General features: G+C 40.4%; 1 protein-coding gene across 1 annotated transcript in view; it reads right to left on the bottom strand.

Moving 5' to 3' along the window:
• MDN1 (midasin AAA ATPase 1) overlaps positions 1-24,889 on the bottom strand; it is a 116,142-nt gene that overhangs the window by 74,153 nt on the left and 17,100 nt on the right. The window contains exons 10-33 of the mRNA XM_061989428.1: positions 23,767-23,960; positions 22,582-22,663; positions 21,807-21,902; positions 19,762-19,874; positions 18,429-18,577; positions 18,268-18,328; positions 17,599-17,810; positions 15,990-16,093; positions 14,858-15,002; positions 14,018-14,114; positions 12,342-12,455; positions 11,807-11,954; positions 11,527-11,637; positions 10,560-10,711; positions 9,360-9,538; positions 8,789-8,997; positions 7,630-7,776; positions 6,734-6,875; positions 6,472-6,606; positions 6,257-6,395; positions 5,181-5,319; positions 4,955-5,085; positions 2,850-2,994; positions 472-601 (exon numbers count right to left, since the gene is read on the bottom strand). Of these exons, the coding sequence (XP_061845412.1) occupies positions 472-601; positions 2,850-2,994; positions 4,955-5,085; positions 5,181-5,319; positions 6,257-6,395; positions 6,472-6,606; positions 6,734-6,875; positions 7,630-7,776; positions 8,789-8,997; positions 9,360-9,538; positions 10,560-10,711; positions 11,527-11,637; positions 11,807-11,954; positions 12,342-12,455; positions 14,018-14,114; positions 14,858-15,002; positions 15,990-16,093; positions 17,599-17,810; positions 18,268-18,328; positions 18,429-18,577; positions 19,762-19,874; positions 21,807-21,902; positions 22,582-22,663; positions 23,767-23,960 (3,274 nt within the window). The remainder of the gene's footprint in view (positions 1-471; positions 602-2,849; positions 2,995-4,954; positions 5,086-5,180; positions 5,320-6,256; positions 6,396-6,471; positions 6,607-6,733; positions 6,876-7,629; positions 7,777-8,788; positions 8,998-9,359; positions 9,539-10,559; positions 10,712-11,526; positions 11,638-11,806; positions 11,955-12,341; positions 12,456-14,017; positions 14,115-14,857; positions 15,003-15,989; positions 16,094-17,598; positions 17,811-18,267; positions 18,329-18,428; positions 18,578-19,761; positions 19,875-21,806; positions 21,903-22,581; positions 22,664-23,766; positions 23,961-24,889) is intronic.

Here is a 24,889-nt window from a genome sequence, read left to right as displayed (position 1 = left end):
TGTATTGGTCACAGCTACTACATTGCTGTATAAAATGGCTCACTAAAGTACATGCAGCTGTAAAGCATGAGCAACGTGGATGAGTACTCTATATCCTAACAGGGAGGACAACTGAAGATAAGTTCAGGCCTGTGCTGTCATTATAGGGTCTTTTAAAGTCAAGTAACAAGACAGAATCAAGTGATTAATGCTAACAGTGAGGCTGCTGGCAAAACACATTGAAACTAAGATTGGACACTGAAAGGCTAATTCAACTACTTGGATGGTGAGGTAAATCCAGCCTTAAACTTCTGGCTAGCCATATAACCCACACAATAAGAGAAGAACAAAGTCCAATATATTTAATAACTGTCCTCAGAGAGATGTACTGACACCAAAAAAAGGACACAGTGTCAATTCAAAGGTCAATTTAGCAGCCTCCAAATTTTTCCTTAACAATGTTTAAATACCAACAATCAGAGAAATACCCACCTTGCTGGTTTATTCCACTCAGAGACAGTCCTGGATGCAGATTGTGTTTTACAATCTGCATCAAATCATCCCTACTATTGCTTTGTGGACACCAGATTTCTGTAAACCTGTTGCGCAATGCAGGAGAAAGCTGCAAAAAGAGCAGAATGACATCAATTCCACTTACATTACCTCACATAACTTAAGGTTGCAGGTAACTGATTGTAAGTGCTGTGGCTACAAGGCTAACAAGAAATAAGTGATGAAGCTAGACCTTTCCTTCTAACTTTGATGGGGATGTGTTACAATAAAATCTGAAAGAATGTGAATCTGAAGATGTGTAGTGGTGGCAGCCACGCAGGAAACGGCTGATAAAGAAAGTTTGTGGTGGTTTAGCCCAGTGTCCACCAAGTTATAAAATCACTCCCCTTTATAAATTGCATAGGGGAAAGAGAGAAATATAACAAATGGCTTGTGAGTTGAGATAAGGATGGAAAGATCACTCTGCAATTAGCGTCACGGGCAAAACAGAATCAACTTAGGGAGAAAAAGGTTTGATTTATTAAAGAAACAATAAAAGCAGGGAGATGAGAAATAAAACCATCTTAAAAACACCTCTCTCCACCCCTCCTCTTCCCAGGACTCTTCTTTCTTCCCCCTCAGCAGCGGGGGACAACCTGCCTCACCATGGTCCTCACCACAGGGCACAGGGGAGTCTTTCTTTCAGGGCCTAAGCTCCCTCCTCCTCCTCCTTCTCCACTGACCTTGGTGTCTGTGGAGACGTTTTCACATTCTCACTCCCTGCTGCTGCTGCAGTTTTGCAACTGCCCAGCAACTTCTCCTTCTCAAATATCATTAATCACAGAGGCATTACGTCCATCACTAGTTGGCCAGGCCTGGGTCACCTGCAGGGCCCAGCTTGGAACTGACTGGCCCTAATCCTATGAGTTACAGGGGAAGCTTCTGGCAACTCTTTGTTTAAAGAAGCCACCCCTGTCACCTCCCCACTACCTGGCCCAGGCAAAACCACTACAAAGTTCAAGAGAATATGGGAAACAACTGAGCTGCTGCTTTGCAAACATCAAAGCTCCATTTGATTCTAGGACTCACATATCAAGCAATGGCTACGTAATTTCACTTTGCTTACAGAAGCAAGCTACTACATAGAAATTTGCCTTCAATTACAACTCATTTCTGCAGTTCCTCTCATCCTGGTCTGAATTAGCCAAGCAACATTCATTAGCACTAACACAATGCAGAAATAAAACCTCCTTAAAGGTGTGGCTTTACAATCAGTTGTTGTGTAAAGTCCACTTTAGATGGAGAATCCATCATCTTTTGGGTAAAAGAACTACAGTTCTTTTTATTTAGTCCTAGCTCCCAACAATGCTTTAAGTTTTGTGGGTTCTTTTTTAAAGTCACATTGCTTGAAGTTGAGGTTTTTGGGTAAAGGGTTTTTTTCCAGTGGTTTGCCTTGTTTTGGGGTTCTTTTTTTTCTTAAGTTACTTAAAGCCAAACTTCAGAAACAGATTTAATTTAATGACTGGAACATCTTTCATACAAGGAAAGGCTGTGGGAACTGGGGCTGTTTAGTCTGGAGGAGACTGAGGGGAGGTCTTATTAACATTTATAAATATCTAAAGGGTGGGTGTCAGGAGGTTGGGACATCCCTTTTTTCTATAGTAGCTAGCAACAGGACAAGGGGTAATGCGATGAAGCTGGAACACAAAAAGTTCCACTTAAACATAAGAAAAACCTATTTCACTGTGAGGTGAGGGAGCCCTGGCACAGGCTGCCCAGAGGGGTTGTGGAGTCTCCTTCCTTGGAGGTCTTCAAGACCCACCTGGACATGTTCCTATGCGACCTGATCTAGGTGACCCTGCTTCTGCAGGGGGTTGGACTAGATGATCTCTAAAGGTCCCTTCCAACCCTACCATTCTATGATTCTATGACTCTAAGTCTTTTGGGCTGTGATGTCCATATACACTGAGAATGACAAGATGACTCCTGTGTCTGTCTGAGCACTGTCAGGGAGAACAATCTATTATGCAACTTCACACCACTCGAGATTCCCATTTACAGTCAAATTTACTTGCTTCATGAGCTACATTTCCTCTACTTGAAGTATGCTACACATTACAAACCTAGAATATTTAAAGGCCTGAAATTTTCTTTGACATTCTCCTGAGTATTGACTTACATGGTCTAAATGACAGCACACAGAAGTGATAGAGAACAGATACATCCCAATCCTCCTTTGGCACAATGAAGCAGATGCCTACTAGGAAGCACTGGATGCCAAAACTGGCATGATACATTTTTGCATTGCACCACCAATCACTAAACAGTCAACATGACCAGAAAATGCAGGCTGTACTTGCAGTTGCTTTGACATTTACCTCTTTTTTCCCAAAGTCACCTCCTGGGTTCATGGTTGCAAGGATACGAAAGTTCTTTCCTGCAACTAATAGTTCTACCTCGTTCTCCTCATCATCTTGACCACCTTTTTCTGCAAGCACCAAAGTCTTTTCAGCTTCAAGGACACTAGAGAGAAGATTAAGAAGATTTTAAAGTTTTACTTCACAGGTTCAAAAGCTCACTTAGGAATGAAAAAAAGTCTTATGAATTAGAGTGATTAAACTCTCATTGCCCTGGAATTCTTACTGAAAACTTATAATCAGTTCATCCTCCACAATTGAGAACATTTTTGAGTTTGTTCAGAAGAAAATTCTACCCAATCTTCTTCAAATGATCTACCAAAACAGTCACCTAATAAAGGAAACCAAGGCCACCAAGATGATCAGGGGACTGGTGCGTCTTCCTGATGAGGAAAGGCTGCAGGAACTGGGGCTGTTTAGTCTGGAGGAGACTGAGGGGGATCTCATTAATATTTACAGATATCTAAATGGTGTGTGTCAGGAGGTTGGGGCAGCTCTTTTTTCTGTTGTGTCTAGCAACAGGACAAGGGGTAGCGAAATGGAGCTGGAACACAAAAAGTTCCATTTAAACATAAGGAAACCTCACAGCTTTCTTCACAAAAACAAGGGCAACATTTATATTCACAGGAGCTAGATAAAGAAATCTGCACAATAAGCCATTCTTCAAGCTGGCAGACTATGCGTCTGAGAAGTATTCTACTAGGTTTCTGTGAGTTTGGAGGACTTTCTTTTATTAGCTGTACTTCACTGTGCACTAAACACTGTAAAAGTTTGAGGTGTTCCCTGTTTAGAAGGGCACTGACTAGTATCTCTGTCAAAACAAACAGTTTAACTGAACTTTGTAAGAATGGCAGTTGCAATGAGACAATGAAAAAAATTCCACCTTGTAACAGAGAGGTTTTGGATATGATATTAAAAATAGCTGCCAGTCATCTCAATATAACCAGTAATGGAGAAGACTAAAACGAGGGCTACTGCTGCAGGCAGATCATTAATGAAGTTATATTCACAGTTTAGTACTTTTTACACACACAAAAATATCAGGAAAACAACATAATTGTTTCTGAAATTTGACAAGATGTATCATTTGCAAGAGGCTGAAAATATTAACGTTGCACATGGTAAACTAGAGATTTTACATTTATCTTTGTTTTCCAACTTGATCCATGCTGTAAACAGTCTTGAGATACTGTTTAAACTGTTTCAACTGAACTAGGATTTATGTTCTTAATTTCTTTATGCAGGGACATGAGCTATTGAATAAAGTGAATTCTTTCATCATCTCATATTTGGAAAAAAACCCCAGCAATTTGTGAGCAGATCACTATAAAGTGAAATGGAAAGTAACGGCACCAATCAAAGCATTGAAAACCAGTATAACCAATGTGCTAACATACATCAAGTAAACACATACATATCTATCCCTCAGTTATGGAATCATAGAATGGTAGGGGTTGGAAGGGACCTTTAGAGGTCATCTAGTCCAACCCCCCTGCAGAAGCAGGGTCACCTAGATCAGGTCACATAGGAACATGTCCAGGCACGTCTTGAAGACCTCCAAGGAAGAAGCCTCCACAACCCCTCCGGGCAGCCTGTGCCAGGGCTCCCTCATCCTCACAGTGAAATAGCTTTTTCTTATATTTAAGTGAAACTTTTTGTGTTCCAGCTTCATCAAAGTACCTTTTATTTTTCCAAGTGAGTTAGGACATTGAGACTTAGGCAAGACAAGGAAATTTCATCTTGTCTTACCTTACTGTCTTTTCCCAGCTGTAATTAGAACTTCAAACAGCAAAAATTGACAAGTATTACTGTGATTAAAACTAAACACCTCTGTCAGGTCGATGAAAATTAGAACAAGCAAAGCAAACTGGCACAGAATTTGAAACATGAACAAGGCCAGAGGTATTTGAGCCATTTTCCCTTTCAACAACTATACAATTAAGAGAGCAGCTCATCTAGGCCATGAAAAAAAAAATGTGTCTAAAAAGCTAGGTTTACTTTGCTCATGTTTGAATAATGACTAGACACAGTGAGGATATTTCATAGTAAACACATTTAAGACACACCTGTTAAGTCGCTCTAGTACAGAATCATCAGCTAAAGAAATCTCATCCAGGAGGAAAAAGCCTTCCTCTTTCATTGCTAAAACAAGAGGTCCATCACACCACTCAAAGAGTCTAGAACCATCACATTCCTCCTAAGAAACGGAAAAGGAAGTGAAAAGTCATTAGTAATTGCTACTTTTGCTTCTATGGTCAGACTAGCAAAACCAATACTGGATGCAAGACAAACCTGGTCTTTTGACCTCTGCCTGACCGGTCGAAGCCCTCCCAGGAAGTCTGAAGTCTCCATGTGCAAATGGCAGTTCACTGAGTACAGCTTCTGATTTGTTAATGCTGCAAACATCTGGCAAATGGTAGTTTTACCACACCTGCAACAAAGTAATTTAACTGAAAGGGAAGAAAAAAAAGCCACAACAAAAACCCAACTCCACACACCTCAAAGCAATCAGCTTGCTTTGGACAGAACTCATGCTTTCATTGAAGAGCTATGAGGTGAAGGCCCAGCATGCAAATCTCCTTCTGCTCTTTTCCTTGAAAGAAATGTATGCAAAGTGAATCCACTTTAAACAAAACTGCTGCTGACTTGCACAAGATACCTTTAAATTTGAATCAGTATCTACAGGTTCAAAAATCGAATCTATTTCAGCCTGTCCCCAGAGGCATTTAGCTAGCCTAACATTTCACTGAACTGGAGATGAGACAGGTCTAGACCAGGCCTAAGTCTGAGAAAATCAACTGCCAAGTACCTAGCATTCTCATTTATTACTTAAGAGAATTTTCCTTCTCCATTTTCTTGCATTTTTCTTCTCTCCTACAAAGATTTACTTTCCAAACGTGGAACCAGCACAGGAGCAGACAGCACCTACTTCCACAACTTTCTTTTCACAGCATATGAGGTGGGAGGGGGGGGTGAGAGAAGTAGTAGCAAGGCTATATTCCAGCTCTTCAAATATGTAAAGCAAATGTGCTCTCCAACAGAAAAATGCCACTATTCCCCAAAAGCAGCCTCTTCAGCAAGGCACGGGGCACCTAGTGAAAGGCAGGGACAGAAATCAGCTGCTTTCGGTTTTACTACTTTCTATAGAATTTCTATGTAGTTACACATAGTTAAAGATCTGTATAGGAACAGATGCAATTGCTTCCTCTCAAAAGAAAACGCTGAATAACAACAGTAGCAAGTCTGCCATCACAGAGGCTTAAAGTGTCCCAGGTGAAAGCAGTACTGAGGCCCACACAATCATTTTGTGTCTAACTCAGTGGCTGGTGAGGCACCATGAAGAACTCCATCATAAAAAGTAAGGTTACCCAGTGTCTCCCACCAGCAGGACTGGTTCACCAAACTCCAGGGCTCGTCCCACCAGAACAGCAAGTCTCCTCATCCCTCGAGTCCAGACAATATGGTTAAAATCTCTGTCCATCACTGACATCCTTGTGGAGGATTTAGCTGCACAACACAAAACAATCCATCAGCTTCAGTCACATCTAGAAAACTACCAGCTTGGTCCTTCTAGAAAACTCACCAAGTAGCTTTTTGATGCTTTCCCCTGAGAAGAGGGCCTCAGGATCTAGTTTTTTCTTGAAGTGTTTTTCAAGGACACTCTGAATAACATCTACCTCCTCCTGTTTCCTGACTCTGCCTGCCAGAAGCATAAAACCTAGAAAAGAGAGGGAGAGGGAAAGCAATTACTGTCTGGTTGACCAGCAACAAAAACTCACACTTAAGAGCTACAGTTAGAAAGTGATTCCACAGACACTTTAAAAACCTAATGTAGCAGGGCTCACCATCATTTGCCAAGTGCTGGAGCCAGTCATAGTCCTTCTCTAGCTGTTCTGCCAGTCTGTACCTTTCAGCCCAACGAAACAGATCCCGCAGGGTAATGAACCCGTGTTTCCCAGCAAACACTGTTGAACCCCTGCGGTAAGACTGTCATAAGAACAAAATGTGAGCTATTTGTTATGAACCTGTCTGAATGCCTAAAAGCAAAGCTAATCAGAGCTCGCTGATGTGAAACTTCTCCAAACTAACTGCATGGAGAAAAACACCCTCACAAGTCTAGTACACTCAGGACTACCAACCTCAAACTGCCTTTAAGTAGATATTTGATAGGTATCAGGTACAAAATAATGAATAAAACATTTAGAAGAAAATACTATCTGGAATACAACAAAATCCAAGCTAAACTTTAGGTTCTACATAAAAATGTATATTAGCACTTTGAAGCGTGCTCTGGTTTGTGCTGTTGCAACTGCTTTTAAATACAAGAAAGCGTTAGCTACATGCTAAGTGTTAAATGCCTGTTAAACACAGGTGTGTCAAAACACATCCAAAAAGCTTTCTGAAAAATAACATCAAATTTAGCATGAGCCAGAGACAGCCACAAATCCAACAATGGAGTCTGGATCTAGAGTAAGGGGATTACTCTACATATCAAATCCCAAGGCCTTTGGTTATTAGTTCTTTTGCTGGTAGCTTTCCCTCAAATCTGACATCACTTTCTCCACTTTCTATAGTACTAGATCTATACTATTATATTCCCTATCTAGAGTACTCTCAACTAAGTACTTTGGTGAGGTCTTCTCCATCAATTCTTTGCCTCTCAAAAGGATTTCTATTACTTTGTGATGAAATAACATTTGCATGTCTTCTACAAAAAAGAAAAGAGAAAAGACTCTCATACTTGCAGGTCTAACATGACTTTAACAAGCTTGCTGCAATAAGAAGGTGGCAAACTGCATCGCTTGTGAAGGATGGTTTCCAGTTCAGCACTTGGCAGTTCATCAAAATGCAGTTCCACAAAACGATTTCTGAAGGCTCTGGACAAAACCTAAAATAGGAGAACACACCATTGCTTGAACTTTTTCCTTTGGTATTCCTCATGTCATATATCTTCTCCTACGTATCTCCAAGGAAATACAAATCACACATACATGCAAGCATTGAAAGAAAAGAGACAGTCTGGATGAGGTCGAGAGCTTTAAAAGATGTGTTTTAGCCACAGTAGGCAGCTAAGCACCAACCAGGTATTTGCTTACTCCTCCCCCTACAATGGGAAAGAATAGGAAGAAGTGAGAAAACTTTCATAGGTAAAGCAAAAGCTGCATGCACAAGAAAAGCAGAATGAGGAATGCGTTTACCACTTCCCATCAGCTGGCAAGTGTTCAGCTACTTCCAGGAAAAGAGGGCTTCATTGTGTGCATTGGTTATTTGGGGAAACAAACACTGCACACACGTGTCTTCCTCTTTCTCCCCCCAGTTTTTATTCCTGAGCATAACATCATATGTTCTGGAATATACCTTTGGTCAGTTGGGATCCGCTGTCCCAGCTGTGTCCCTTCCGAGCTTCTTGTGCATTCCTAACCTACTCACTGGCAGTGCAGTGGGAGAAGCCTTGACATCATGTAAACAGTGCTTGGTAATAACACATTTCTGTGTAATCAGCACTGTTTTGGTCACAAATCCAAATCAGAACACTATACCAGTCACTATGAAGTAAACTAACTATCCCATCCAAAAACAGTATAAAATAGACACCAATAGCCTAAGTCCAATCTCTTCTCCAGTAACTTTGAGAAAGAAATGCTGAGTCAAGTACAAAATACACTAACTCCAATTCAGTAAAACACTTAAATCCCAACTACTCAAAATGAACTAAAACTTTGTTACCTGCAAAACAAGCAACTAACCGAAACAGAACCCAGCTGTAGGGAAAGTTAATCCACAGTCACCTCAACTCTCTACTGTGCTACACATCTGAAAGTTTTCACGTTTCACTTCGATGTACAGGAGAGATTCATTCCTTAGAGTCATAGCTACTCAAAGAAAGAGATTATACAGACCTTTCTGCCACCATAGAGTCCTGGAGGATTCTGTGTAGCAAACAACATGAAGCGAGGGTGAGCTTTGACAACTTCCTGGGTCTCAGTAATGAACAGCTCCCTGTTATCATCCAACAAACGGTTGAGAGCCTCCAGAACATCAGTGGGAGCCAAATTCAGTTCATCTAGAACTATCCAGTAACCCTTTCTCATTGCATCTATGAGAATGCCTTGGAGGGAACAGAAAAAGTCTCAGTTAAAAATCTAACAAACTAAATTGAACAGAAGCACACATTCAGATGCTTTTAGCAACCATTTTACACTTAGTATAAATGCTAATATACTGAGATGGATGCAACAGTATTGTTTCTGAATCATCTTCTTCATATCCAGTACAAGAAGTATGATGAGACAAACATCAGCTCTTAAGAACTCACTGAAATTCACATAAGTGATCATCATTAATGTGCAACTACTAATTCTACAACAGGTCATCACTCCATTGTAATAAAATAGACAAGTTAAGCAGAAAAGAGGAAAGAAGCAGCAAAGCGATAAGGGAATTTGGAGTAAACATAATATGCTCACTCACCTTCCTTAAACACCAACTTCCCAGAAGCATCTGATGTGTAACAGCCAATATATTCCTGGATGTCAGTATGCTCATGATTGTTAATCCTTACACAGTGATTCCCAGTAGCAGCAGCCAACCAGCGAATTAAACTGGTTTTACCAACTGAAGTTTCTCCTTGAATCAGTACTGGGTGACTCCTAAAAAGGAATAACCATCGTTGTGATTTAGAAGCAGAAGATGTATCACAGAATCACAGAATGGTAGGGGTTGGAAGGGACCTTTAGAGATCATCTAGTTCAACTCCCCTGCCAAAGCAGGTCCACCTAGATCAGGTCACACAGGAACATATCTTGAAGACCTCCAAGGAAGGAGACTCCACAAGCCCTCTGGGCAGCCTGTGCCAGGGCTCCCTCACCTCAACAGGGAAATAGTTTTTCCTTATATTTAAGTGGAACTTTTTGTGTTCCAGCTTCATCCCATTACCCCTTGTCCTGTTGCTAGATACAACAGAAAAAAAGTGCTGCGCCAACCTCCTGACATCCACCATTTAGATATTTGAATATTAATGAGATCCCCCCTCAGTCTCCTCCAGACTAAACAGCCCCAGTTCCTGCAGTCTTTCCACATCAGGAAGATGCTCCAGTCCTCTGATCATCTTGGTGGCCCTGTGCTGGACTCTCTCCAGCACTTCCCCGTCCCTCTTGAGCTGAGGAGCCCAGAACTGGACACAGGACTCCAGATGAGGCCTCACCAGGGCAGAGTAGAGGGGGAGCAGAACCTCCCTCGACCTGCTGGCCACACTCTTCTTGCGTGTTTCTTTCTCTTATTCTTTGATACATCACCAAACTACACTACCAAAATACCACAACATGACTCACTTGGAATATCCAAGATCATACATTAATAGGGGAACATAAGTAACTTGACTTGCAAGAGCTAACTGCTCTGCATTAAGCTTGACATGGCAGTGTGAAATAAGTTAAACTGCAAATTTCTAGATTATCATTTAAGTAAAACAAGTTATGGCAGTAATATGGTTTAAGATAACAAGAAATACATGTATAAACTCAAGTCGGTGTGTAATGCAAAGTTAACTGTAAAGCAGAAGGAACATGGATGTTACGGCAATCCATAAAGGCTCAACAGGCACCAACACTTTAGGCCCAAATAAACATCTTTAACTTAGTTTTTTTAGTGGAAAAGTTGAAACAGATTTACCTTGCAGACACAACTCTGGCAATGTCTTTAAGATTAAGCGTAACTGAAGGTGTTAACACATAAGTCTCATCTTCAACAGGTTCTTTATCCCCAGCTGAAATCCAGTATCCTTCTATAAATATAAAACTCCCTCCTTGGGGTTTTGGTATTTGCTAAGGAGACATTTACAAAAGAGTTTCAATTTGCTAATGAAGACAACTACAGAATACAATGCAGTGGTGTAACAGTAAGAAGCAATTTTAAATTAATCCCTGAGAACTCCTTCAGGAAGCACTGTCCCCATGGCACTGCAGGAGAATTACAGGAAAGGTCTGACCAGATTATGTCAAGGTCACAAAGTACAAATCTTTGCCAGTGTCACAAACATTAGAATTTCTTAAGAGCCCTAGCACTGAATTTTGAAGTACACTTCCAGGCAGAAAAGTTGGGTTTTATATTTTTATACATATGCATATTTTAAATACATATTTTCTATTCTGAAGGGGTTTATTCTGAAACAAACATCTCTCTTACAATTGGCTTCCCCATCCCACCTGCCCAGTGCCTCATGCAAACTCATGCTGGGCTCTCAGCACCAGTGAGATTCTTCCCTTCTCATTAACAACAAAGCACAGATGTTCACTTTGTATCCATATGTTCTGCATTTGGAGTCTAAAACACAAAAAGATTGTGAAAGCTCTTTAAAAGTCTCTGAGAGCTTTACAGTTGGACTCACTATACTAAGCTTCCCACACTCCACAGTGCTGTAATTACTCAGACTTTACATCTTTTCAAACTAGCTAACAAAGATGCATTTCAAACAGTTTAAAAATTACAAAGAAACAGTATGTATTTTTGGTTCATAGTTCTCATAATGTGAATAACAGGACTGCAAGAAAGAAATGTAGAGGAAAAAAGGCAGATAAGGGAATTCAAAGTACATTCTATTCTGAATATTAAACAGCTCTATACAGGCTTAGTTACCTACCTGCTTGAGAAGGCTTTTGATGTTCCCAGAGACTATATGTTGGCAAATTAGCTTTTGAACTACTGGGTGAGAGCCTCTGTCAAGCTGTGTCAGGAAACTCAAACAGAAGCCCTAAGAATAAGAAATACTTTCAGTGATAAAATTAGAAATCATTAGGAAAAACACAGAAATTAAAGCACAATTTCCATTCAATGCTGCACTTAGGAAAGTGAATTAGCCTTTATCCAAACAGTTTTTGTAGTGAATACACATTGAAAGAACCCCCAGCACAGGTAATCACCTCATACAGTGAGCGTGGTATGCTGCTACATGGATTAGACGCTGCAAATCTCAGTGCCCGGCAAAGTGTACGCAGGCTGTAGTGAGGTCTGTGGCCAGTTCCATCCACCAGCTTTGTTTCTGCTTCCTTTCTCACAGATAAATAAAACCTGTAAAAATCACGAGTTGCCTTGAGATACAAGACCTTGATATACAGAGAAAGACTATAAACTCTAAGTATTCTAAACATTTCTTCAGGTTACTGCAGGCAGACAGCACACCTTTACAGGAAGGAAAGGTAACTTTAGTCTCACAGATGGGAAAGAGGACTGCAACAATAACAGTTATTCTGAATACAATCTCCTTCTCACAAGTACAGAAACCTCCAGAATGAAAGGGATGGAGGTCTACCCTCCTCCATTTCCCAAGGCTATGCAAACTGCTTCTTGGAGAGCATTATAGTGTTTCCAAAACCAGTCTAACCAGAGACTACAGATACATACTTTCTTTTTGTCACTTATTCCATCAAGGATTTAAAGAGATTACAACCAACTTACTTCACAATTCCTTGCACTGTATTTTTGTTCACATTCAAACCTCTCAGATAATCCATGATAAGAACTTGCAAGTCTCCTTCATTTCTCAATTCCTCTACGTAAAGTTCAGTAAACCTATGAGAATCAAGTTAATACATAAGACTTAAGACACCTGACCATATTAAACCACCCATGTTATATGACATTCTCACAGTACATAACATTTAAAACTGTGTGAGCAGCAGAGTACTGACTTGTTAAATTACCTACAGACTCAAGAACCAGAGTAACTTAAAAACTAAGGTATTACTAACACTTTCAAGTAATTTATCTCAATTATTTTAACTTAGTAGTCTGAAAATGAACTATGGGACTGTATTTTTTCATCATAACATGTTCAACAATTTGCAGTAGATATCCAAATGTTACAGTCAATGCTGGAGCATTGACACTGTGAGAGCACTTTTCAATGTGAACTCTCCAATGATCTCCATTTGTGAAAGTGGACCTTTATGAGCATTATCATTGGTCAAAAATACCCACCCTGAGCAATGCAAATATCCATTCCTTTAAACTTCACAAGCCATGCTGAAGCTCAAGTCTCTTTCTTTTGTATTGCACTCATTTCATTTACTTTCACTAAAAAGACAGGAAGGCTACCAGCAACAAAACCTTCCTTTGTCACTCATAACTACAGATGACTGGTTATATTTGATTAGTGCATCTCTACAATCTTGAAGTGTTTATGAATCTGGTAAGGGACTACACATGTGACTTGTGGCACTCACAGAATCATAGAATGGTAAGGTTGGAAGGGACCTTTAGAGATCATCTAGTCCGACCTCCCTGCAGAAGCAGGGTCACCTAGATCAGGTCACACAGGAACATGTCCAGGCGGGTCTTGAAGACCCCAAGGAAGGAGCCTCCACACCCTCCCTTGGGCAGACTGTGCCAGGGCTCCCTCACCCTCACACTGAAATAGTTTTTCTTATGTTTAAGTGGAACTGTTTGTGTTCCAACTTCATCCCATTACCCCTTGTCCTGTTGCTAGCTACTATAGAAAAAAGGGATGCCCCAACCTCCTGACACCAGAGCTGTGTCAGTTACAAGCAGAAGAACTTTGCATTCAGGAACAGATAGTAGTGAAAAAGTGCATTTGTCACAACTCCTGTTTCCTGGCCACAGCCTTAATGTTTGAAGATCATATATAAAATATTTTGACTATCCCATATCTGCTCTGCCATGCAAACCACCTTCTGAGTGAACAAGGCTGAATATGAAGCTTTTTGCAAGGATCATCAACACTGCTGAGTTATCAATAGAAAGGCTACTAAATAGATACAATACACTTGTCTTTAACATCTCCATCAGGAACATAAACTACAAGGGCAGCATTCTCAGGCACTGACAGCTTAATTGTGAAGAATGATCATTCCCTTTCTCCCTCTGTGACAACACTCTACACTACTGCTAGACCACTTGTTCATGCTCAGCAACTTTAGAAAAGTAGTTTCTTGATGTTATTTCACGAAAACCATTCACCATGATGTTGAAAGCACCTCTCAGAAGTTCATTTGAGCTCAGATGTACCTCCTCAGTCTTCAAACAAGGCACTCTTCAATGGATCAACTCATGAAGCTAGTCACTGTGTTTTTTAGTTTAACTAAGTATTTTGTCACAAAACCATTACTTCCTACCTGTTTCTTATTCCTGGAGGAAGATTTCTCTTTCCAACATCTGTAGCTGGATTCATGCATGCAAACAAGCGAAAATCAGGGTGACGGACAAGAGGCTCTAAAGGAAAACAAGTGAGAGACATCAGTACCCTGTGTTTAGCACTAATCTTACTATGTTACATGAGGTATCTCTCATCTAAGCAAGCTTTCTGTTACTGCAGAACTACATTTTCCTAAAATGCCAGGGTGAAAAGTTTTCAGAGCATAACCCCATATAATTTTATCTTAAGTATCTCTGCATCTTCACCACAGCCACAGGCAAGTGAAACTCTGACCTTCATTTGTGCACAACAGGGCTCAGCAATAAGAATTGTGGTACAGGAAGAAGTGGGGGTGGGGATTTTTGTCTTCCAAATTGGATGTAGCTTAGAGACTGATTGAACTTTGGTCTGCTTGTGGGAGCTGGTTAGTGACTGCCTTTGGATCACTTGTTTCACAAGAGTTTTCTTGCTTTTGCTCTTCCTAGTCTCATCTCTCGTTCTGCTGAGGGGTGGTGGGATAGGAGGAGTGAGCACCTGTATGGGTGCTTAGTTGCTGGTTGGGGTCAACCAAGAAGGACTCAGAAAAAGCAAAGGCCTTGTACACATATTTCTAGCTGAAGAATATGTTCACAGGATCAGTGAAAGGTAATTACTATGGTAGTAAGTAAAATTCATGTGCCTCTGTCCTTATCTATCAAGCTGCCTCAATGTTATGAAAAAGTTCACTTTAATGGTAAATGTTTTCAACTTAGTCATACAGGATAGGGAACTGAGCTAAGTGGATAGCAAGATACAGCATAAACAAGTACAGAAACAGCACCTGTGTCTCCTCTGTCTAGTAACACCAGTGACCCAGATGATCCTTCCAATAAACCACTCAGACACTCTAAAGTCTCTGCTGCAGCCAAGTTAATTTCATCCAGTAAAATCCATTCTCCTTTTTTTACAGCTTGTGCCAGAGTACCCTAAAAAATAAGATCAGTTTGGTAATCATGGAACCAGCAAAGATTTATCAACTGAAGCATCTGTATGCTGTAATAGTTGTTTTGCAGTCTACGGGTTGGTTAGACAAATGCCAATTCCAGACTTCTAACTGCAAGAGCAGTTTTATTGCTCTCCCTCAGAAATAGCAAGTATCTTTCAAGTTGCACAAGTCAGTTATCACCATTATCAGTTAGCATTGAGATTGGCTCAGATAACAGAATAAGTCTGTCATGTATGCAATGCTTCCCATCAGCAATACCCATCACTGTGGTGGTACACAAGCTTCATTGATACCACTATGAGACTAATGAGTTAATCTAAAGAAATCCAAAGGTATGAGCAACAGTTCCTCAGGGAACTATACCTTATCAATTAAAAGAAAGTCAAATGTTTTCCAATTAGTCACACAGTCATTTTTTAAAAGGAGAACTGCTTACATGCTCTACATAAAATTTGAGGGCATGTGTTTAGACTAACAAGATGACAAGGATGCAGAAAACCATCACAGTTTCCCCTAATCACACTTCATGTCATTAAGAACATTCTATTGTAGGTTTGAAGAATTTAAGAAAAATCATCACTTCTAGATAAACAGCACAGACCCTCAATATTAAATCCTTCACAGGAATCTCTAGGCAGAAGCACATCCTCCTGAAAACTAGTCAAGATGTTTCTTCTAATGTCATACACTTGAAAAGATGGTATGTCATACTGCTGATACTCTTCATCATCTCAGTCCTAATTCCCATAATACAGCATTAACGTGTTACCACAAAACATTCTCCCACTCCCCATCTCATCACCATCTTCTTGAAGCAGCACATGTTGTTCTGCAGAGCTCTCATGGAACAAGCTTTACTTCACAGCAAGACTCTTGCCAGGAAGTTATTTATAAAATACTGATTGCAAAGTGTTTTAAATGCTTCTCCTTATTCTTCCTTGCATCGAAATGCTGATCTCTAAAGTACCTCAACAAATGCAAACAGAAGAGCATTTTCTGTCATTTTCATCTGTTGATGAGCGTGATTCAGTTTAAGACCAAATGCCTCCCACTTCTCCTTCAGAGGTGAGCCTGTAAGCAAAACAAAGTTCAGCTTGTACCATCAGAACAATAGCACAACAAACGTTTAACAACAGGATTTTAACCAAGCTGTTTCAGGCACAGAGTAAGATTGGCTGAGCAGCAGAAGCATGCATGTTCTGCACATGACATCTCTTGAATTAAAAAAAAACAACAAAACCCATACAATTTTGCAGCTTGAGGGTTGTTTTTTGGTTTTGTTTGGGCTTTTTTTAGTTTAGCTCAACACTATTGACATGTGAGTACAGATAATTTGCTATTCATTCTAGCATGTCCTAGCTTAGAAAAAAGTACTTATCACAGAATCACAGAATCTTAAGGGTTGGAATGAACCTTGAAAGATCATCCAGTCCAACCCCTGCCTGGCAGAGCAGGACCACCTAGAGTAGGTCACACAGGAACTCATCCAGGTAGGTTTGGAATGCCCCCAGAGAAGGAGACTATGCCGCACTTGGTTCCAGCATGATTACTATCACTTTCCAATTCCCAGAGACACATCTCAGGAAAATAAATCAAAGTTTTAAAACCTTTTGCCAGAACTGATTAAGAAGGAACACTTCAGTAACAGTAAAAACAGTGTTGCTTTGCAAGTTAGAGATTTCAGCTTGTCTCTGTTTTAGGATTGTCAATATTTGCCACAAATAGTCTTTAAAACATATATATTCTTTTAACATTTGTGGAATTTATTTCAATATCTGAATATTCAGAAGAAACAGTAAAAAGAAGTCAGGAGACAAAATTCATAATTAAGTTTGCTTGGCCTATACTGGATGAAAGCTACAACTTCACTTGTGGAACTGGTCCAGAACCAGAAAGAACCTTATATAAGGCCAAGTACAAAAAACTGCCTCTGTCCAAATGGGCTGTGAAGTATAAAACAATAAAAAATGATATTTGGAGACAAAATCACAATGAAAAAAAAACAAAGCACTAGGCAAGTCAGCATCACTGACAGTGAAATCAAATCATCAGCAAGCTCTTAAAGTCATTACTAAGACAGCTATTACTTTGGGTTTGTGGTTTTTTTGTTGTTTTGCATTCTTTTTAAAATAGGACATATTTGTAAGACCTAATGAGGTTCCAGGACTGAAAAAGTATGAATGCATTCACATGGAAGAGTGACACACACAAAGAAGGACTGCTCATGAACATAGCAAACAAGTTCAGTGCTGAGTGGAGATCGGATGTCATGGGCAGCACAGGTCAGACAAGTCAGACATCACACTGGCAGACATAACTAACAGTAGTGATGAGTTAGAAAAAAACCCAAAACAACACCCAAAACCTAACCACTGTGTTAGCAGTATTTTGAGTAGAGATTTTTTCAAAACCAGAAGAAAGGGTATAATAAAGGGGATTAAAAAAACCAAAACACAACAAAAAACCCACCCTGCAAACAAACCCAAGTTCTAATAACAAAAAACTCCCCAGTATTTCTCTACTCTCTGCGACAGCTCACTGCTAATGATGGGGGTCTGATCAGCCTGAATTCTCACCAGATGCATTTTCCTTTGCCTCCTTGTTAACAGCAGATTTATGAATATGCTGCATTAGTTTTAGCAGATCATGCCAACGTTTCTGCCTGTAGCAGGTCTGGATGTGCCCCAAGAACGTTTGATTTTTCTTCCTAGAGAATGTCTGAGAGAAGAGTTCTTCAAAAGATTCTCGCAGAGGTAGCCAGATCAGTTTGTTATCCACAGGCTTGTAACTGAAGAGAAGCAAAAGTGTGATTACTTTTTTGTGACACAGGAACTAGTAACCCAGTTACTGAAACAACAACAGTGTGTGTGAAGGAAGCCTGGCTTCCCAAGTTTTTCACTTAAATGAAAAACAAAAGGTTGCACATACCTACAATGTACCTTATGAGGTGATTTTAAAACACCAGCAAAATATTTTTACTGATAGCAACCAGCATGTCCAGTGATTATTACACCATATTTATACTGAACAGCTTACCTATTTTTACTGAGACATTGGGTTGTGCTTTTAAATGACTTCATCATGGCTTCTGCATGCAAATGTATTTAAGACATTTAATGCTACTATAAGACATTTGTCTAAGGGTCTAAACCCAATTCTTTGATAACACAACTATATCTGCATCAGAAGCTGTTTCTGATACTGATAATTTATTATGCAGAACAAAACACCAGTCAGTGACTCACCCCCCTAATAGATCTGCTGTGTCACTTTGTTGGTTCATGTTGATAACCCTCAGATGGTGTCCTTGAAACAGAAATAGAAAGCATCATGAACTTGTGGGTTATTTGTTCCTTGTTTTTTTAAGTCATCTTCGTATAAGTTACAGTCTTTGAACGTTACTTACCTGTAATATGAGCAAGGTACTGAACAGTTGAGGTTTTGCCAGTTCCTGTTTCACCAACCAAAAGCACAGGCTCTCCTTTGACCACACAAACGGCAAGTTGTTCAATCAATACTGCAGAGGGCCGTGTGGCAGCAAAGGTGTGTTTCGCTCTGAAGAAACAAAGGAAGCAACTCAAACCCAAGATTTATCAAGAACTTCATTTCAATTTTACTTTTGTTATTTTTTTTTAGAGGAGTAGTTAAATTTAGGATTTTTTTTTGGTAGACGAAAAATACGGGTTTGGAAAAAACTGATTTCCAGATACTCTTGTAAGTTACTTTTCTCAAGATACAAACTAGAAACTCAGGGTTGCCAGAGAACTTCCTGGCCAACGAAGTTTGTGTCACATGCTGCAAAAAATCTCCCTTTACAAACACAGATTCATCAAAATAGTATTATAACAGATGTGGATCATAGAATCATAGACTGGTAGGGGTTGGAAGGGATGTCTAGAGATCATCTAGTCCAACCCCCCTGCAGAAGCAGGGTCACCTAGATCAGGTCACATAGGAACATGTCCAGGTGGGTCTTGAAGACCTCCAAGGAAGGAGACTCCACACCCCCTCTGGGCAGCCTGTGCCAGGGCTCCCTCACCTCACAGTGAAAGTTTTTTCTTATATTTAAGTGGAACTTTTTGTGTTCCACTTCATCCCATCACCCCTTGTCCTGTTGCTACCTACAAAAGAAAAAAGGGATGTCCCAACCTCCTGACACCCACCCTTTAGATCTTTGTAAATGTTAATAAGATCCCCCCTCAGTCTCCTCCAGACTAAACAGCCCCAGTTCCTGCAGCCTTTCTTCATATGAAAGATGTTCCACATCCCGATCATCTTGGTGGCCCTGTGCTGGACTCTCTCCAGCAGTACCCTGTCCCTCTTGAGCTGAGGAGCCCAGAACTGGACACAGGACTCCAGATGAAGCCTCATCAGGGCAGAGTAGAGGGAGAAGAACCTCCCTCGACCTGCTGGCCACACTCTTCTTGATGCATCCCTGGATGCCATTGGCCGCCTTGGCCACGAGGGCACATTGCTACCTCATGAAGAAACTCTAGTTCAAATGAAGCTGAATATCTCCGTGTTTTGGCTACTAACAGTACAATAGCTTATAATAGTATGATGCAGATGGCCTTAAAGACACACAAGGTAAAACTCAGACGACAAGAGAAAGAACTCATCATATTCCTTTCACTAGAATGAGAGCATCAGTTTACTTTTTTTTTCATCCTGTAACTTCCAATCTATTTTATTTCACCAAAAAATATTTCAGTTCAGAGGGAAGCTACAAGATATCCTACCTTTGTGCAGTGAGAGTCTGGGTTTGTTTCTTCACGAGATGCACTCTGCCAACAGTGACTTCTTGTTCTTGTATAAGAATTTCTGGTTTATGGAGTTCACAAAAGAACTCCGCCTGTGAAGAAAGCACCAGCATTGCCAATGTTAACATTGTCTGCAACACCACACTAAGAATACCCATGCTATGCTAACCAGTATCACTTTGCAGCAAGCTAACTTTTCATGGAAAGATTTTGTATTTTAGAGGTTTTAGATACTAATTACCTAAAACACTGAAAGACCTGAGAAGTGTTATTAGTACAAACCACGTCCTTCCATTTAATAACTTGGTAATGGGTTGTCCTGGTTTAGCAAGGAGCAGCTTTTGCTTGGTAACAGGGGGAGGGGGTCACAGTGAAGACCCAGTAAAGAGTTTTTGGACTCTCCCCCAGCTCCTGGGTTCACACCCACCTCCAGCCCGGCTGGGCCAATCTGGCACCTCTGCCATCACTATTTAGGGACAGGAATTTGAAGTGCTGGCAGGAGGTGTGAGAGTGATACAAGATGGAGGCGACCATGCAGACCCCACAGCCAGAGAAGGAGGAAGGAAGGAGAAGCACCAGACCAGAGACCCCTCTGCAAGCCGTGGTGAGAATGCAGCTGTGCCCCTGCAAGCCATGCAGGGCCATGGCAGGACTGAGAGCCACCAGCAGCTCCGTGTGAGTGAGCCCGGACGGGCGAGGGACTGTGTGGGGAGACGGCCATGGCACAGGCCGTGCTGGAGCCTGCGGGCCCAGAGCAGCCCCACACGAGAGGCAGAGAGGAGCTGCAGCCTTTGGGATCAATGCGCATGGGAGCAGCCCGGGCAGGGCTGTGTGTGTGTGAGGGACCCCATGGACTTGCAGGGAGGGCTGGTGCTGAGCCCACCTGTCCTGAGGAGGGACAAATGGCAGAAGCCATCAGGAACAGACTGACTGAAACCCCCACTCCCTGCCCCCCCGAGTCGTTCGGTGGGGAGGAGGTAAAAACACCGGGATCAGGGCTCTGAGCCTGGGAAGAGGGGAGGAGGAGGGAGAAGGTGTTCTTAAAGGGCTGGTCAGAGTCTTCATTGTTGTACCACTCTGTGTTGTTTCATTTTGGTTATGTTTTGGGGTTTAAGGTTATGTTTTAGTTGATGTTGCAATAAATTATTCTCTGTTTCCTTCCCCAAGCTGAGTAGCCTGGGCTGTTTTGTCCTGAACCTTAAGTGGCAATTAAGCTCTCCCTGTCCTTTGGCAATCCTCAGGTCTTTGGTACTTGAGGCTAATCCTGGTCTTCTGTTCCCTGCTTGGCCTAAACCAGGACATGGGTCTATGCTATCATATTTCTACTTTGTCTATTTCCATGGTAGTTCAACTACATAAACTTGAACCTGGGAGCAGTTACAGTAACTAACAATAAAGAAACGAATCTCCCACAGTATATGCCTCTGTGTAAACAAGGATATTTTACCATTGGCAGAGGATAATACCTTCCTGTATTGAAATTATGCAAAGTAAGAAGCATAAACAGAAGAATCCATAGAGGTTTCAAAGATCCATCTACTTTAAGGTAACAAAGAAGGGGATTTTCTTCCCAGTCAAACTTCTAGAGTCAGAGATAGCTGACAAAGTAATGGTTTAGTTCAACGCAGCCATTTATATCACATCCTATCGATATATAATTTTTAGCCTGTAGAGACGTACTTGATTTTGGGATCAATTATTCAACAACCAAACAAGTAACTTGTTTAAGTTCACTGTAATCACCAAAGAAAAACCATGTGCTTTATTACTCTGCATCTAGCAGCACTGTGTGCTTAGGAAACTGCAATCATTATTTCATATGATGACACCATTTGCAATCTGTTCTTTCTGGAAGTTTCAGAGAAGAGAAAAAACATAGCTGAAAATAAAACAGGAGAAAAATGTAGATCCTGAGATAGTACAGAGAGCAAAAACTGTTTAGGACAGAGAGATTCTTTAGTCACTAAAATAACTACAAGTTACAGAATATTACCAATAAGTGTGTTAATTGCAGCTCAACATACCTTTTTCTTGGAAATGTTTAGCTTGCTTCCAATAACTTTCGCCATTTTCTGTCTGCTCCCTTGGTTGGACAGCATAGCTGTGAAACAGTCCAATGCCTGTCAAGGGGAAAACAAATTTCTTCAATACAAATTTTGTATGGTATGATCTGACTGAAAAGCACCATCTTAATTTACAAGAGCCTGAATCCAATCCAGCCATTGTAACTAAGATTATTTTGCTGTCCACAGAGACAGTCAAACAATGGAGTTAAAAAGGATGCAACAAGAACTTCTACATTCTGTAGTTTAGTGGGCTTCTACTGAAAGTAGAAACTACTTTTAGATGAACAGACTAAAACAGAGAAGGAAGTAACATTCTAAAGTCTTACATCTTACAGCTACCTCTGACTGATGCACACCCAAAAACTTCCAAACCATGAATGCAAACTGATGCACAGGAAAGAAGCCTCATATTACAAGAAAAAGGAAAGACCTTTAAAAGTTTTTACTCTCAGGCACATGCAATCCCAGCTCCTGTCAGTCAAACTACATTTCAGCATGCTGTTTGCATGACAGTAGTAAGCCTGGATTGGCTTTCAGCACATTACCGCAAACAACTCTTCAAGTCATAAGGAAAGCCTCCGATAGACATCTTGCAAACATTCCAGCTACAACTCAACTGCTTCACATAAAACTAAAAGTAAATTCCCATTTCACATTCCCAAATAGATTATGTCAAGATTTGAGACAATGCTAGAATTTGGGTGAGCAATTTCTGCATCAAGTTTTTCCGCACCTCCTGAAAAATATTCACTGCTGTAGTTGGAGAATTACTGTCAAAGTTGTAAGCAATCCTGCTGCACCAGTTCAGTAAGTCTCTGAAAGGAAAAAAGGAAAAGACTTGGTACAATCAAGCCAAAACATACAGCACTTTCTTCCATGTTCAGCTTACATCATTTTTTGGTGATTGCACATTTAGCTGCTGTGTAAGTTGTACTTGGGAAGGCATGTATGAGAAGGATACTAATTATAAAGAGTAGCCCAGCACATAAAGACCAGTGCTGCTTTCAGATACATTATTTAGAAATAGATAACATGTACTCCATTAAAGAGTAGAGTAATATGAAATTGAAAGAAATATAAAAGCAGGAAACTTTTCATCCAGGAAGGTATAAAAAAAAATCTGTTTCTTCAAGATATCCATTTCATACAAACAACAAAATCTTCTGAAATGCCTCATTCTACAAAAACAACTGCTGTTTTAAAATTAGCAGCACTCATGCTTCACAAAAACCTGGGGTACTACCTACATCTAGTATTTACTGAATAGTTTAGAGCAATATTGGTTACAGAAATTCCAGGAGTAGAATTGACATTTGGTATGAGAAAAGGAAATAATAGAACAATTATTTCTGGACAAGAGGAAATGAGTTGCACCAGGGGGGAGATAGACTGGAGATTAGAAAGAAGTTCTTCACTGAAAGGGCTGTTAATCACTGAACAGGCTGCCCAGGGAGAAGGTGGGAGATCCATGCCTGGAGGTATTTAAAAGACATGTAGATGAGGTGCTGAGGGACATGGTTCAGTGATGGGCTTGGCGGTGTGAGGTTAAAGTTTGTCTTTTCCAGTACACAGTATATTTCAGTTCTTAACTAGAACTGGTATTTTATGTTAAAATCAATTGAGAAGTAATTCATATGGCCTGAAAACAACTTGGCACCACACGTGGCAAAACTTACACTCTTTCCTCAAATAATTAAGTATAGCAAATGGAAAGTCCTAAATAATCTCAATCTAAATTAAAAGATATATTAGCTACTATGTTTAAATGAAAAACCCATTTTCCCAGTTTCTGTGAGATTCCAGTTTAGTTATTCAAACTTTTCTCACTATTTAAAAGAAAAATAAGAAAAAGGTAAACCCTTCTATCTCTGCAGGTAGCTGACTAAATTTCCTTCTAATAAACATATGAAAAGATAACCTTAATGATAGTTCTCTTCCTTCCAGATTTGGTTTCTTATATTCTGATATTGTTGCTGATGAATCTTCTGGTACACGCCCAGAGCCAGAAGCATTGTTTTCTGATGCCTGGTACTTGTCTCCAGTAAGTTCAATGTAAATGTCTAGCAAGTGATCGGTTACCAGAGCAAGGTTGGGGTATCTCCTTTGAAGAACCTGAAAAAACCCCCACAAAAAAGAAAGAAATGAAAAAGTCTTTAGCATTGGAAGAAAATCACCAGCTCCCTGGATTTAAACAGGATACACACTCAAGCTAACAAGCTGAACAGAACCACTCACTTGGAGAAAATCAAGAACCTCTAATCTTCAATTGAGAACCTCTCATCTGAAGAAAATAAAAGTTATTGTGACTTGTACTACATGGATCCAGATGCCAGAAGTGAACTTTGCCAAGTGAATTCTATTTCAATCCTTTTACTTTTAATCCAGTTGCACAAGTACCCTTAGGAAGAACAAAAGGTGCATTCAATCCTATCTAAACTCAGATCATGATCATAGAACTGATAAAACAAATTCTTAACTCCTGTCTGTCTTATGACATCTTTGAACACTTAAGTTGTCTGTTCACTGCTGACAAAGACACATTAAGGGGCTATTTTTTCTTTTGCAGTTTGCTCTCAGCTCAGTTCTCTCCCCTAAAGCTTGCCAAACAAAACTATTGCTTCCCCAAACAAGCTTATCACCAATACAGGCCAGGAACAGCAGTCTAACCCTGCAGATTGACTTAAGATCAATGAGAAGAACAAGTCTATTTTCAAGACAAGCAAGTGGATGTTGTCTCCTATTCTACTACACAGAATCTTACAGTGTTTACTTTACATATTTTTGTGACTTGAGCTACAAAGTTACAAAAAAGAACAGCAGGAACCTAGTGCTGACACATTTAACACCAAAGATCCATCGTTTCTTAAGGTTTTGACAGGTGACCTTACTTGAGGATTGCTCCTTTCTGGATGTCATCTGACATCAGTTTGGCACAGGATCTTTTTTAATACTGCCACTGTGAACTTCCTAAAGTGCCTGTCCACGTGGATTTATCTGTAGTAGAAGCAGGATACAGCACACAACTGTGTGTATCTCCAGCA

The sequence above is a fragment of the Colius striatus genome, chromosome 2 (genome assembly GCF_028858725.1).
Source record: "Colius striatus isolate bColStr4 chromosome 2, bColStr4.1.hap1, whole genome shotgun sequence".
Classification (NCBI taxonomy): Eukaryota; Metazoa; Chordata; class Aves; order Coliiformes; family Coliidae; genus Colius; species Colius striatus.
The sequence above is the reverse complement of the archived record's forward strand: the minus strand, read 5'-3'. Positions and strand labels throughout refer to the sequence as shown.